A 16,051-nucleotide genomic window follows, 5' to 3' on the forward strand; every position below is an offset into this window, starting at 1 on the left:
GGCTGACTCCGTCTATCCTTTTGAAATATCTGAAAAGACCACTAGAAAGGTACCAATACCAGTCATAACTGAATTACATGCATCTTGCATTGTAATGTACGTACAGTGTTTTTTTTAGCGGGGTAGACATCCCCCTAACTGCAATGATGATGTAGAAGTAGAACTACCTGAGGTGGAAGTCCCAAGAAATAAATCTGATAAGTAATTCCCCAAATCATCAGGTGAAAACCTCACCAGTAACTCCATATTCTTCTCCCCACTTAGCATCATGAAATATGTATCAAAGAATTCTTGATACACAGGAACCAGTTTCTTTGCTATTGACGCCTTCAATTCATCCCTTAAATTTCCGTCTTGTACAAGCCATGATGTCTGTTTTCTGTATGCTTCTTCAAAAGCTGCACTGAACCTCCTAAAGCACTCCTTTGCCATCTCAGGAGTAATCTCTGTGGGATCTTTCCCTGGTAATGATGAGATGACCTTAGTCCAAGCTATTGATTCATAGTTTGAAGCATATCGTTTAACTTTCTTGGTGTGCTTCAATACCCAGTCAGCGCCTAGGAGGTGCTTCAGGTTGGTTGTGCATACCTTCTCAACAATGAACTGGAGATTATTGGCAAGGAATAGGTACGATAAAGAGGCATCTTTGTAGAGTTTAGCTTTGCTATCAAGCTTGCAGAGAAGAATCAAGATGAGCCAAGCTAGGTAGACTGACACTGCTGGCGTTGGACCATTTTCCATGGGTGGACTCTCAAAGTAAGATTCTGGTAGTGGTGAAGTCGATGACGGTGAGCTATCTGCAATGATGTTGGACAGAACACCATTGAAATCTGCAAGTGAAGATATGTAAGTCATTGCTGAGTGGGTCAGCGGGTTAACGCCACCCCCAAACACCCGAGTTCTTGACGAGTCCTTCTGGAGTGTTGATTCAAATTCGGATAGAATAGTACGAATGGAGTCTCCCAGTATGAGTAGTGATGAAAGAGCTTGTAACTTGATAGCTGAGGTTGATTCAAATTCAAATATTAGTTCAATATCTGGCCACAACACGGAGATTGCGTCATAAAGTTCCATTAGCTGGAAGATCTTGTCCAGCGAATGCTTACTGATTGCCCTCCTGGCAATGAGTTCAGGGAACCTGAATAGATTGATTGCTCCTCCTTTGGTTATTTCTGAAAAGCAAAACTCCCTGCTTGTCTCAGATGCTGAAAACACATGGTCGCAGAGGACTCTTTCTCCACTAAACAGCCTTCTCACAGCGATCTTTATTGCATTCATCCACTTCCTAATCATATGCTCAAGATCTTCCCTATTCATTTTATGAATTTGAGAAGATCTGAAATTTTTGATTCCAAGGTGAGATAATTCTTCATCTACTACAGATTTTCTTATGACGTTGTATATCTTCACACACTCTTTTCCATAACCTGAACTAATCATGCATTCGGCTATTGATTTCAAATCCGTCATGGCAACTGCTGAGAGTTTCTCCACCTCAGTGATTGACTCACCAGCAATTTCGAACTCATCTGCTCGAACCTCATCTTCACCATCGGAATTTCTTGACCCACCTGAGGACCGCCTAGATACTGATTCTGGATCAAGATGGTCACAGTTTTTGGAAAGCTGATAAAACTCATTTTCAAGCCTTTTCATGGCTATTTGCATTAGGTTCTGAGCAAGTATGAGCTTCTTGGACGTAGAATTTTCATTGATTAAGAAATGCATGGCTCGTCGCAAGTCCTTAACAGACTTGAGAAACTCGTTCGCTTCTTTTCTGTTATGGTGGAAGAGAGAGGTGACTTTGGTCTTCGAGGAAGAGTTTGGATCCCATTTGGAGATGATTGATTCAGCATTTTCAATGTTTTCTTCTATCATGGATTGGGAGAATTTGACGGTAGGGGTTGAGGGAACACTAGAGCGAGAGCTTGGAAATAAATAGGAAGAATAAAGGGTTTTAGAGGAAGAGATGAGACTTGAGATTAATCTTCTAGGAATGAACTTGTTATTCTTTGGGGTTTCTGACATTTTCATGGAGCCTTGAAGGGTATGAACTCAAAACTGAAGAGGAGCTTCAAAGCTCAAAGATGAAGACAATCAAGTTTTGACTATTGAGAGAGAGAGACAGAGAGAGAGGTTACAGTTATAAGTTGTTGGTTTTGGGTTATGTTTCTGGAGTTTATAAAGAGGAAGAAAGCTCAAAGCCGCTAGTTTCCACTCGATGAAGGTGGATTTGCTTCATTGCACTAACGAGAATCCTTGACTGACTCGGTTGGGTGTACCGTGTCAGGATAGTAACTAGTGTTTGTCCCCAATCACCAGAAACTAAAATGACTAGGAATGAGTTGACCATTTCTGTTAGCAAAAATTGAGAAGAAATATCAAAATATATCCACCCCGAGATCGAAATCAATAGTTATATTTTATGCTTACATTTTTATTGAACTTTTTTGGAACTATCGTTTGGATTGTTGTATTCCTTTTGTCTTCAACGAGAAAGAATTGGTCTAGTGAGAGGTTGCGGCTTTGCACGTCCAATGTGCATGGACTTTAACTAGTTAGTATTTATCTAAGGTCCCTAAAGATGATTGATTTTTTTTTGTTTTTTTTTCCAAATATCAGCATTAACAATTAAGTGGACTGAGCAAGATTGTGTTCTGTTCATATCCAACTAAAGGCTTGCTTGGGATTGCGTTAGGGGTCTTAAAAAGTGTTTAAATAGTCTTAAAAATTTTTTAATAGAAAAATTAGGTTGTTTGTGTTACATATTAAAGTATTTTGATGTTTTTGCTCAAATATGTTTTTTCAGATATCTGAAATATAATTCCAATTTTAAAAAATAAATAGACAAAAATATCCAAATAACTTTTAGATAATTATAATTTTCAAACTTTTAAAAATATAATATTTAAAAAAACAAATTATCAGTATTTCTACCTCAAAAATCACTTTTTAAATTTGCTTCCAAATAAATAATATGTTTAAAAGTGTTTTAAACATATAATTACCAAACGGTAAATAACTTTTTAATAATAAAATTTATTATTTAAACTATAAGTTATAATAAGCTCTAAAACTATAGACTATACTTCTCACTGCAATTCCAATATCGTAGACTCGTAGTTGTAATAATTCTACTAGGAGTATATTTTGTGAGAATTTGGATTGTTGATGCATGCATTTTAATGACTTTCTATACAAGTTAAATGTAGTCTGAATTTTGACCAGAACAGTTGTTTCGAGATTGAATTTGTGAAGCATTCAAAGCAATAATAAAACTTGAAATCCAATATTTTCTATCTATTTATTTTTGTTTGTCGCCTTGATTTTTTAAAAATTTAATTTGAGAATAGAAGGCAGCATATGAAGTGGAGAGGGCCAGGGGTTCCATGATCATGAACTAAAAACTTATAGCATAAATTTAAATTAAATATATTATCATTCCGATGAACAAAGAACGGTGACAGTCAACCATCTAGGCCACTCGGCCTTTTGTAGGATAAAAATGTTAAAAAGAGTTTAGAATATCGTAGTTGAACCTTTGAACTAGCAAAACCAGATTCGGAAGCGACTATCGATGATAATGAAAGGGATGGGAACTACTCCTGAATGAACGAACACCTCACTCTCTGTTAGATTCTCTCGGAAGATCTGACTTTTTAAACTAATGCGACCGGTTCCGAGTATTAAGCGTGTGTATATATATATAACTCCATCACCAGTCTCACTAATCCTGCAAATCATAATATGACACAAAATAATTATCCTCTCCACATGTCGTAATATGACATAAGATAATTGCTTAACTTGACAGGTAAAATATAATAAAAGCCTTTTTTTGGGGATTGGTTAGAGGTAAAGTGTCAAATCGTGTTAACGGGTTGTGTTAAGGTATGTACATTATATTTAATAGATCAACACGAACACGACCCGTTAAGGATTTCGTGTCAAAATTTCAAACCCAAACACGACATAGTAAGATAACGGGTTGACACGACACGACACGACCCGTTAATGAATAAGAAATAAATTTACACGACATGACACGACACGACCCGTTAATGAATAAGAAATAAATTTACACGACATGACACGACATGACCCGTTCCGTTTCAACCCGTTTACATTAATGGATTGAACAAACACAATATGACACGACACGACCCGTTTGACCTGATTGATTTTATATAAATATTTAAATATAAATAATATCTATAAAAAATAAAAAACTAACTATAAGTCTAAAATTACAATCCAAACAAATATAATCTACACAATTTGTAATAATATTCATTATTAAAATTACATCCCAAATATAATAAACAAAACATACATTGTAAATATATTAATGTTACAGTCACAAATATAATAAAAAATTAAAAACACAAATCTAAACAAATTTAGAACTTGAGGAAGGAAGTAGGTTAGGTAGTTTAGGATTTTTTTAATTTGTTTGGTCTAAAGGTATAAAGGTAAATTCAATTTTCTTAACGGGTCATAACGAGTTGACTTGTTAGTGACCCGTTAAGCAATCGTGTCTTAACGGGTCAACCCGTTTTGACCCGAACCCGTTAAGGCTAAACCCTAACTTGCTTTTATCGTGTCGTGTTCGTATTAGATTAACGAGTAGTGTCACATATTGCCACCCCTAGTTAGAGGAGGATCCTCCCTGCATGATGTAATAAATTCCACCGTTATGAAGGTATTAATAAAACTTATCGTGAAATTATATCTAATATTATTGTTAACAAACTAATTTTTTATATAGATCTTATATTTACCTATTTGAAAAATAGCAATACTACATATAGTCTCTAAATGAGAATTGCATTATAAATCTAGTTAATTTTATCTTTAAATTTTTTTAAAATTATAATAATATCCTTATCAAAATGATATTTTTTTTATTTAATGAAGAGTTTGCACATACAATCCCATTTGAAAACTGCAAATAAAATTTTTCTTTGAAAAATGATAGTGATAAAATTACTACCTATTTACTACTTATAATTCATTTCACATTTTTTATTTTTTTATCATTTTCTTTTGAGTTTTTTTTTAACATCTTTAATCATCAAAAGAAAAATTAAAAAAAATATATAATTTTACTAATAGTCACTTAAGTAAAATTAAAAATTAAAAAAAAAAATCAAATATAAAAGAAGTAGTAAAAGAGTAACAAGAAAGTAGTAACTCATTTTCCTTTAAAAAAAAATACACAAAACTTACAAATCCTACAACTACAAATATCAATTCTCTTTCATAAAAAGTTGAAGTTTGTTTTTTTTCCAAGAATTTTTGCTGTCATCCATACGTGATTTTCGTATTAAAAGGAATCGTTAGGAAGAAAATAGAAACTTTGATTTATATTAAAAAAAAGCATTTTTAACAGAAAAAAGCATTTATACGGGATTGTGTATTTTAAGAAATGAAGTTCTACGCGACAGTAAAACCAAATTCAACCAAGTTTATCGAGAATTGTTGAACCACAAAACATCTAACACGAAGCAATGAATGTTTATGACCTTCTAAGAGCCCATCGAACTCACATCGACCGGAACGCTCGAGCATAAGAGGTCATGACTCATAACCCAAATTCATGACCAGCTCCTACGTTCCTTTTTATAAGACTTGCAGGCCAGCAGAATCATCATACCGCTAAACTAAAAAATTTACAGATTACGCATGAATAAAACAGAAATAACATGGCCATTAAAAAAAAAAAAACAGAGAGAGAGAGAGAGAGAGAAAAGATCACGACGCATTCATCAAAGAAGAATAGCTTCATCCCACTGTAGTATGAGATAATCCACAACTTTCAAACATCAAACAAGAACGTAAGATTAAGTCCTCTAACCATTAATTAAGACTTAAAAAACGCCAAAATTTTATCAACCGAGGGGATTTTTTAAAATAAGGTACCAAGATCTTTCAAGCTGAAGTCCCTACACCCTACACCTTGATAGCATACTTCCTCATGGGAAAATACATCTCTCTCTTCTTCTCTCGTTCAGTCTTCAATGATGCCTGGGCAAACGGATTGAAACAAACTCATATTAGGTAACAGGGCAAGCTAAATACTCAAAGCACAAACATAAACGTTTTAATTAGACAAGAATAACAAGAAGCACAAAATGCACAGCCGTCAACACAACTCATAAAAACACAGATAACGGATAACCAAAGCAAACAAGAGATACAATACTTGGGAAATCTCAGGGTTGCTTGCTCATTGAAGGAATTTATCATTTATGTCTTAAAACGATCTTTTCAGCTTTTACATTAACAAAGACCATCTAATAATATATTTTTTTCACATTCCTGAAACAGCTACCAACGTCCTACTATAAGACAAAGGCTATTCAGATAACAATTGGGTATTCTTCACCATACTGATACGAATCTTCTAGGATCGTAACTTCATCACTTCTTGACAGTTTGTTGCTACTGTCATTTGACCTCACCTTGTTTTTAACCTAATCTACCTTATCTAAATCATATGGCCCAAGTTACTAATCCCTACAATACAAGAAATGCAATGCACGAGTCCTCCTGTTAAACGTTCCTAAACTTAACAGTACTTTTTTCTGTTTAGAACTAAACTTCGTACCATTGCCGTGTACCATCAGCTACTCAAATCTTAAACGACATAAATAAACTAAGAAACAAAATAACAAACTAACTAACTTCATAGCATTGTACTTGGATTGCGCGTTTAGGGCGTTTTAATGAAGTTTCTTCTTTATGACATATCATAATAAACTATATCCCAATCAGAATCGTAAATAACACAGAACTATAAAGCTGGTAACTCGAGAATAGAAGAAAAAGGAGCCAAACTAGATAATTCTATCAAAGCATAGACTACCTGGTGTTTGGTGAGCCTTCTACGAATGGCCCTGGTTTTCTTGGGACGCAGATCGAGGGGAAGGTATTTCTTCTTCTTGTAAACTTCTCTCAGAGCCTCCTTCTGCTTCTGGGAAATCACCGTCAACACCTGCGCAATCGACAGCCTCACCACCTTTCTGTAATAACAGGAAACAATGGAACACAGAAGAATCAGAAACAAATACTTGGCTTTACAAACAAAACCAGAAGGAGAAAATGGAGTGATAAAAAGTACATCTTGGAGAGCTTGTTGGGTGCACCACCGGTGACCTTGGCGACGCGCAGGAGGGCAAGCTCGGCCTTAAGATCCTTGAGCTGGCTCAGCAGATCCGCCTTGGTTTTCTGACGCAGTTCATGGACCTTGATTCTCGCTTTATCATTTTCACAAACACAAATGCGATAATAACACAAATCAGAATTAAAAGAGACAGGTCCTTCGAAAACACAAATACCAGAAATCATATATATTCGGGAAACGTTGAAAGGAAAAGTAGAGAATCGAGTTTTGACATGTACCCATTGATGTAACTCTCGGAGCTTCCCTGCGGCGGATCTGTTTCTCTTCGAATGAAACCCTGGAAAAATGGGGGGTTGAGGGCTCGTATTTAAGGGTTTAGGGTTGTATCAGAATTCAGGATCGGGCTGGTACAATGGGCTAGGCTACTTTCCTTTTAAAGTATTCTTTCCAGTAATGGTCTGGGCTTAAGAATTTATATATTTAGACCAAAATGTAGCCCATTTCTAGAAATAATCCCGTCCCATATATTTGGGCCTATTTCCAGCCCATTAATCCAACCTACCCTCTCCTTTTAAAAAAATCTATTCATAATTTTTTTCATCATTCTCTCATCATTTCATGATGTGACATTAAATAATAAATTCACAAGTGAAACAACATGATGTGGCATTATTTTTGTATAATCGCCCTATGGCTGTAGCATTTTTTTTTCTTTTTTTTTTTTTGTGTTTGGTTGCTAAGTCTTCCTCAAAAATAGTCCTGGAACTCACTATTTTTTCAACTAATTATAAAAAATTTAAACTCATCTCAACACACTTCATATATTTAAACACAAATTTTAACATATTTACATTCAAACATATCTCAACGGGATCTCACAAAATACTACTATTTACAAATCATTTGAGATCATCTATCTCAATATCCAAATGCAACCTTTTTCAAGGTCAAAGTGAGTCTCATCATATTATTTTGAGTCCTAAGCTCGGATTTAATAGTATTTATTGTTATTAATAAATATTGGTCTCTCCAGTATTATTAAATGTAAAATAAATATACATTACACGTACTATTACATGTCAACACGTGCATGCAATGTATATATCTTTCTTCAATTTTAGATCTTAAAATCCGGACGTAAGTTCTAAGAAAAATCTATTGAACGTAAATTAATTCTAAGAAAACCTAAGCAGCCATAATATGATTTAATTAATGAGTCATTAAATTATTTGACTAATGCATGATTTGATTGCATGACCTCCATCGATCTTAATGAAATATTGTCTAAATCATGTATGATCAGGGCAGCTGATCTCATAATTAGTACTGATTCCAAATGTCCTTAATTCACGCCCGGCCTACTATTGATGCATTTCCTTAATATCATCGATCGCTAATAATATCTGATTTTATGGTCTAAGGTGACAATTGAATTCTAGACCTTGACTTTGCAGCTGCAGTTTTCTATCATATTAATTAATGCTGGAAGAAAAAACATTAATATATATATATATATATATATACACACACACTTGAGACTGATCGAAAACCTACCCTTTTCTTTTCATTCTTGTTCCGTATTTTATTTTCCATGGCTGGAACAAAGTTAATTGGCTATATCATGTGTTGTTTGATTTCTAATTTGAAGAAATATATACCATTCTGCACGCATGCTCTATTGCTATATATTCAATCTATTCAGATCTTTCCAACACGAGATTAGTTATACTAGTTCTTCCCCCCACCGTCCTCATCTACATATCTTGTCCTTTCATTTTGATTGCTTTTTCAACATTATATATATATATATATGTATCATGTGTATATATTAATATTGACCCATGAAAAGAGGGTTTGCCATGATCGGCACGTCATGCAATCCTCGATCTAAATTGTCAACGTACGACGTCTATGTCGATCCAAAGTCAATGTACGTAACAGCTAGCTAGCCCACATTAATATATAATGCAAATTAACATCAGTATCAATATAGTCATGATTTGTTTTTCTTCGATCTCTTGTTTCTTCTTTTTATAAACAGGTCGCGGACTTTATATTCATGGTGTGATCTTTTTGCCTCGGAACCGTACCAACTGTACTCAAAGCTGCCTTATATTGTAGTGGGGATAAAGGGTGGTACTGGTTGCATGGGGGTCCTGGATCTGCCGATATTGTTGATGAATAAGACTCATGACGTTATTAATAACCCTTTACTACTTCTTTGATCAGCCACCCCCCCCCCCCTTCGAATGTCAAAATCCGCCTCGAATTTGAATACTGGAACGTCGTCGATAATAAAGTATAGAAGAATAGTGCAGACCAAGTGTTTGCTGAAATGCTTCAGAGAGAACCTTTCATATTTCAGAATTTTCAACCCGTCTTTAGGCCATCCATTTACATCATTTATACTACTCAATACATAACTGACTACTCTCTACCATTGTGACATGTGTATCCCAGAATCTCAGTCTGCTTTTACAAGAATATCCTCACTCCTTATTTTCTGTATTATTATAGAAGGTTCTGGACATGTGTTGTGTGGTCCTTCATTTCCTTTGCTGCAATCGGCTTCATCCTTCCCTAAAGATTGATTTGCCTTATCAGTCGATGACGAGCCACCATGAGCTCGATAGCCTAACTTAGTAATAAACTAGTATATATTAAAATTAACAAGATCATGAAGGACATAATAATTATGTAATCTAATGGCCCCGGCCCCTTCAGTGCAGGCTTTGAATGCAAAGTGCATGCAATTAAGTATGTATGAATAGAAATTAACGATCGAGCTAATTAATAATTAATCATCAGCTACATAACAAATTAAGTTTACCGCGGGCCAAATGGCCTATCTTCTGGCCAAAAAGCTGCATCTGGTCAAATTAAGAATCTATTAGGGTTTTAGATCTCCTAATTTCTAGTTAGTTTACAGTTAGATGCTATACCACATCACGACCATAACGTTTTTCGATCTGGTTGGCTTTACCTTGTAAATTTGTGTTCTTCTATGTGTCTGAGGCTTGATATTCTGTTAATCCAAACAGAAGTATACAGAAAAATAGCACTGAAAAAAACGAACACCACCCAGCTAGCATTAGACAAATACTTCAACTCCGGATCGTTACGTACGTATATGATGGGACACCAACCACTAAAGCTAATTAATTAACTAATTAGTTTATTCTCAGGAAAAGGAAAAACACTAAAGTTAGGTTTTTATTCAGCAAACTGGCAGCGTTGTCGTACGTCCCTACGTACGTACTCTCGTCTGTCCGTTTCTTATAAATCATGAACATGAAGGGAAATATATATACATGAACGATGATCCAAATAAGAAATCTGACTCATTTTAAATATGAATTAAGTAGTAATGCTTAATTATTACAGACTTATTTGCATAAGTACTACTCTGATCATTTGTATCTAGCTGGCTAATTACGTTATTAATCTCATAAAAATAACACAGAACACAGATACTGGCGTGCATATTAAAAGACATGCATGCAGGCCAGCAAATTGCATTACTATCATTAATTTTGTGTAGAAAATGTACATGCAAGTACAGTAATAAGTTCAACGTTATCCAGCTGAAAGCTGGGTCGTCATGTTGTTCTATATATATGCAAATTTGCAATGTATCCACAAATGCAATTAAGGCGAGTGGCCCATGAAGCCAATTATTGGCGTCTGCAAGATTCATGCATGACGACTGAGCAGCTGCAGCTAGCCAGTCAAAGCTGCCGTCCTGGTCTTTTTATATATATACGCGCGCGCGCTTGAATTTCTGCACCGATCGGAGTAGATCATATATATCCTGGCCTAGCTAAAAAATAAATATAGTAGCTAGCTAGGAGTACATGAATAATATATATTATATTATCTAAGCATGATTTTTCTCCATCTTGAAACTTTGTTTTAAAACGTACGTAGTTATTAATTAGGAATTAGATCATGTTAAGAATCTAAGATATTAATTTATATCCAAATTAATAGTCCGACCATTTTAGTAAATAAAAAATCAATTACAATATTAATATAAAATATTAGTTTTATCGTTGAAATTATTAAGTTAGTATCTCAATTAATTTAGTATATTAATGAGCATTAAAATTACAATATTAGTTTTCGACTCACAAATATTCCACATATATATATATATATATATATATATATGACTCCAGCGTGCGACACCATAGATTTTCGTAATACATCATGTACATCATTTGGCTATTAAAGTTTAAGACCACTACACTAACTAATTACTAGCTAGCTAGAGCAATTAGTTTTTTTCAATCTTAAAACTAACTATTAATTTTAATATTAATAAATCAGTAAATACAGATCATAGATATCTATATGTTAATATGTGCCGCCCATAAGAAGTTTTCAAACAAAATCCAGTACTGAAAATAGATCATATCACGTAATTTATAGGAGAAGGCCATTAATTAGGATCAAATCATATCTTTTTGTTATTATTAATTTATCTGCTTATGATCTGTCTGTATAACGGAAATAATATATATTTCTGTACTTAATTATACGTACTCATATTATACCGCTCGGGTATATTATAAATATATATAGCATAAATAATACTTTTACAAGGTTATAATTAAGTTGAGGTACTTCAATGCATGCATACCAAGAAAAACAAATAATATTACGATAAATGAAAGAGTCAACTTAACTTATAAGCCAATTAAGTTGCAATTCGGAAAGGGTGATCAGACGTTATCATATGTAGCAAGCCAAATCGACAGATACCTATATGGATAATTAACAAATTATTTGGCCCCATTATTATATATATATATATATCTATGTATTTTAATATAAGAAATTATCTGTACGAGTTTAAAATAGACAAGCCACATATATATTTTTGTAAAAAAATAGAGTACTCTGCTTTAAAAAAGTGTAAAAAGAACTATTATCTAATTTTTTATAAAAGATAGTTTGTATGAAACTTATCTATTAGAAACTGGCCCCATTATTATATGTATCTATGTATTTTAATATAAAAAATGATCTGTACGAGTTTAAAATAGACAAATCACATATATACTTTTATAAAAAAGTGGAATACTCCGTTTTAAAAAAGTGTAAAAAAAATTATTATCTAATTTTTTATAAAAGAAAGCTTGTATAAAATTTATCTATTAGAAATTTTTTTCTGGCATTAATCTTTTTAGTATATTTAAGTTACGGATTTCTGTCATATCTTTTATTAATTAGCTTCCAATTAAAAAGACAAGTAAATTAAATATTGGTCATAATACTCAATAGTACTCCGACGTCGTCGGAGAGAAAGGATATGTACTCCCATGGGTCTATTTTGGGTCGTAGATAATTAATAGGGTTGAACGCGTAAAGCTTATCCTCACAGCTCCGCTAGCTCCTCGTTTCCTTTTTCCGATTATAAAAACCCATCCATTCAGTTCTTTTGTTCATCTTTCTTTCTTTATTTGCTATATATTCAGAACTTTTCAATCTCTATTTTATAGTCTGTCTCACGTACGTAATTCAAAAGTTTGATCTTTTGCTAATTCTCATTCGCTCGAGCTTCTGAAGTCCGTTCTGTTCATTTCTTCATGGTCTGTCCCTCTCTCATACAGTACTATTTCTCTCTTGCACCCATTTCAATGCCTCCTCCTGATACTGATGCACTTTCCCTTGATCTGTTCCTTAAACATGGTTTGCAGGCACAGGCGGAGCGTCAAACAGGGGATGTTAGATATGAAGAGGTTAACCCTGTTTTTTTTTTTTTTCCCTCATTTTTTTCTTGGAATTTCTGAATGTATTTGGAATATGTTGTGATTAAATATAATTTCGTTTCTCAATCTCCAAACAATTTTTGCAGGAGTACATAATCAATCCACGCGGATTGAAGCTTTTCACATGCAGATGGCTTCCAGTGAATCAAGAACCTAAAGCCTTGATTTTCATTTGCCACGGTTATGCCATGGAGTGCAGCATCACCATGAAGAGTCAGTATTAATTTGCTCATGATCCGCTTCATTCCCCATTTATATAATTTTGAGACCCAAATATATATACTTACAAATCAAACAACAAAATGAAGAAGAAAAATCGATAAATCTATGCTAAGATATAAACGGGTTGTGATTGAATTAGGTACCGCGACCCGGCTTGTGAACGCTGGCTTTGCAGTTTACGGGATAGACTATGAAGGCCACGGGAAATCAGAAGGATTGGCGGGCTACGTTAACAGCTTCGACGTTGTCGCGGATGACTGCTCTGATCATTTCACAAGCATATGTGGTCAGATTTTACTCTCTCTCTTTCTCTGCACGTAAAAGAAAAAGACTTGCTCCTCTCTCTATCACCAGTATTGTAAATCCTTAATAGTTTTGCTACATATCTTATATCTATAACTTTTTATAGGATGAGTGAGTATTTTTTATAGGATATATATGTATTTTCATAGAATATAAAATATAAAATGATGAATAATGACTGATGAGATGAATTTTTTTATTCTCAAAGTTCAATATGCATCTCTGATTTAGCATGCTTTAAAATTCTCGAATTTTTGATCTTTTAACTGATCTACGGTTGGTGGGTGATACTCAGAAAGAAAAGAGAACAAGGGGAAGATGAGATATTTGTTGGGAGAATCCATGGGAGGGGCATTGATTCTACTATTACATACGAAGAAGCCAGACTACTGGGATGGTGCAGTCTTGGTTGCACCTATGTGTAAGGTACGTACTATGTTCTTAAGGCAATGGTTAATTCACATTGATAAATAATTTAAAATCTTTGAAAAATAGTTTAAAATATAAATTGATTGAATTTGATAAGTTAAGATATAAGCCGAAAGAAGTTGTAGGCCAATGGATCTTAAATGTACTCTGTTATTATTTATTTTTTTCTTTCCAGTTTAGAATGAGTTGTTCTACCGTAGATATTGATCTTTGTCTAGCTATTTTCCTGACATGTGACCGTTGATAGTTTATAAAATAGAAAATTTGCCGAATCCCTTTTGATTGATGGGTCCTACTCCTAATATTATGCATGGCGTACGGTCAAAACAAATATACAATCGGCTAGCTGACAAAGGACAAAAAGACTGTCATTCCCGAGGAGTTCTAGCATATTTTTTCCGTTTGGATCTATCTCTTGACTAGAATTGAAATCTTCTGTCTATTTTTTTCATAAATTATCGAAAATAAAAAATTTATTCATTATCTTAATTTTCATCAACTTCTCATTATTCTATAATATAACATTAAATGATATATTTATAAATAAAATATAATAAGTAATCTATAATCATCTAATATCACATCATAAAATAATAAAAAAATAATAAGAATTAAGATGATGAGTAATATTATTTTAAAATATTATTTTTTAATATCATTTTTGTGTTAAAATTTAAAAAAATTTAAATTATTTATTATATTTTATTTAAAAATTTAAAAAAATTAGATGATACGAGATAAGATAAGATAAATTGAGAGGCTTCTTATTTCTAAACAATGCCTTAATGCATGGATGCGATTGAAAACATTAAGGCGAACGAATTTTTCCACAAATTGAGATCTGGGCATGTTGTAAATCCAGATCTACTGTAAAATTGTTTGAATTTGTTTTCAACTTCAAATTTTTGACAGATAGCAGATGAAATGAGGCCACATCCAGTGGTGACATCCATTTTGACAAAGCTTTGCAACGTAATTCCAACGTGGAAATTAATCCCAACCCAAGATATAATCGATGTCGCCTTTAAAGTACCCGAGACAAGACAACAGGTATATATATCTTCCCCCTTCAATTTACTCTCTTTTTTTTTTCTTGTTTAATAAGCTTTCAACAGTACCGGCGATTGGGAATTACTACGTACCGAGTGCTAATGATAACATATTACGTAAATAATAACAGATTAGAGACAACCCATATTGCTATAAAGGTCGGCCTCGATTGAAAACCGGCTATGAACTTTTGAGGGTCAGTTCCGAGCTTGAGCAGAGACTTCAAGAGGTATGTGTAATGACTCTTATAGCATGTTTACACACTGAATATAATTCTAATTTTTATTGTCTTCGAGTAGGTTTCATTACCATTTATAGTCCTCCATGGGGATGAGGACAGAGTGACCGACAAATCGGTAAGCAAACTGCTTTATGATGTGGCCTCCAGCCACGACAAAACCTTCAAGTTGTATCCAGGAATGTGGCATGGTCTGCTCTACGGAGAGCCACCAGAGAACTCGGACCGTGTGTTTTCGGACATCATAGATTGGTTGGAGAGGAAATCCATCGTAGGAAATCCAAGGTTGGAGTGGGAGCAGAAGCATGAAAACGACGGTTTCTCAATGACTGAACAAAACGCAGAAAATTGCAAATGATTGTTGTTTCATGGGGCCGGTATATATAAGGTTCAGAAATATTAGCTAGCAAATGCCTACAGGCAATGCGTGTGAAGTAAACAACCAGGAGATTCATTTTATTTCCTAGTAATTTTCTTAAATGCTTTTTCACGACTCTTGTGTATTAAGCTATGCACTTAAAAGTAGAGCTATTTTAATTTTTGGCTGAAAAAAATTGATTTGAAATTCGATAAAATGGTTTCAATTCAGAGATGAGTTGAGATGGATTAAGATAGTTTGTGAATAGTAAAATAAAAGTTGAATTATTTATTCTATTTTGTGTGGAAATTTAGAAAAATTATTTTGAAATTTGAAAAAGTTGAATTGTTTATTATATTTTGTGTGAAAATTTAAAAAATTTGTAATGATAAAATGAGATGAGTTGAGTTGAGGTGGATTTTAAATGCAAACGAGGTCTTACATATTTAACGAATAAGAGAGACCCAACAAAAAATAAAAGAGTAGTAAAGTATCGCTATTTGGGAGAAAAAATGGATCGTGCTACGTACAATCCCAGAAATGGAACTCCT

At 33.7% G+C, this 16,051-nt stretch overlaps 3 protein-coding genes across 3 annotated transcripts; 1 reads left to right on the forward strand and 2 right to left on the reverse strand.

The window, feature by feature from the left end:
• Positions 1–58: 58 nt before the first annotated feature.
• Positions 59–2,034, reverse strand: LOC109003017 (exocyst complex component EXO70H1-like). Its single transcript, XM_035683888.1, has one exon. The coding sequence runs from the start codon at positions 2,032–2,034 to the stop codon at positions 115–117; it is 1,920 nt and encodes a 639-aa protein (XP_035539781.1). The 3' UTR covers positions 59–114.
• A 3,712-nt stretch (positions 2,035–5,746) lies between these two features.
• Positions 5,747–7,532, reverse strand: LOC109003019 (60S ribosomal protein L35). Its single transcript, XM_018980970.2, has 4 exons — positions 7,405–7,532; positions 7,124–7,259; positions 6,869–7,025; positions 5,747–6,027 (listed from the first exon to the last, which is right to left on the reverse strand). The coding sequence occupies exons 1-4, from the start codon at positions 7,406–7,408 to the stop codon at positions 5,953–5,955; spliced, it is 372 nt and encodes a 123-aa protein (XP_018836515.1). The 5' UTR covers positions 7,409–7,532; the 3' UTR covers positions 5,747–5,952.
• Positions 7,533–12,498: 4,966 nt separating this feature from the next.
• LOC109003020 (caffeoylshikimate esterase-like) lies at positions 12,499–15,750 on the forward strand. The gene is made up of 8 exons (XM_018980971.2): positions 12,499–12,720; positions 12,829–12,870; positions 12,987–13,113; positions 13,262–13,408; positions 13,721–13,851; positions 14,767–14,904; positions 15,035–15,133; positions 15,204–15,750. Exons 1-8 carry the CDS (start codon positions 12,718–12,720, stop codon positions 15,498–15,500), a joined length of 984 nt encoding a protein of 327 aa, XP_018836516.1. The 5' UTR covers positions 12,499–12,717; the 3' UTR covers positions 15,501–15,750.
• Positions 15,751–16,051: the final 301 nt, after the last annotated feature.

The sequence above is a fragment of the Juglans regia genome, chromosome 12 (genome assembly GCF_001411555.2).
Source record: "Juglans regia cultivar Chandler chromosome 12, Walnut 2.0, whole genome shotgun sequence".
Lineage (NCBI taxonomy): Eukaryota > Viridiplantae > Streptophyta > Magnoliopsida > Fagales > Juglandaceae > Juglans > Juglans regia.

Coding starts and splice junctions, on each gene's coding strand:
- LOC109003020 (XM_018980971.2), top strand. Junction 13,114..13,261: donor GTGCAGCATCACCATGAAGA/GTCAGTATTAAT, acceptor TGATTGAATTAG/GTACCGCGACCCGGCTTGTG. Junction 14,905..15,034: donor TACCCGAGACAAGACAACAG/GTATATATATCT, acceptor AAATAATAACAG/ATTAGAGACAACCCATATTG.
- LOC109003017 (XM_035683888.1), bottom strand. CDS start 2,034: ATGAAAATGTCAGAAACCCCAAAGAATAACAAGTTCATTCCTAGAAGA.
- LOC109003019 (XM_018980970.2), bottom strand. Junction 7,026..7,123: donor CCCAACAAGCTCTCCAAGAT/GTACTTTTTATC, acceptor CTGTTATTACAG/AAAGGTGGTGAGGCTGTCGA. Junction 6,028..6,868: donor GAAGGCTCACCAAACACCAG/GTAGTCTATGCT, acceptor CCGTTTGCCCAG/GCATCATTGAAGACTGAACG.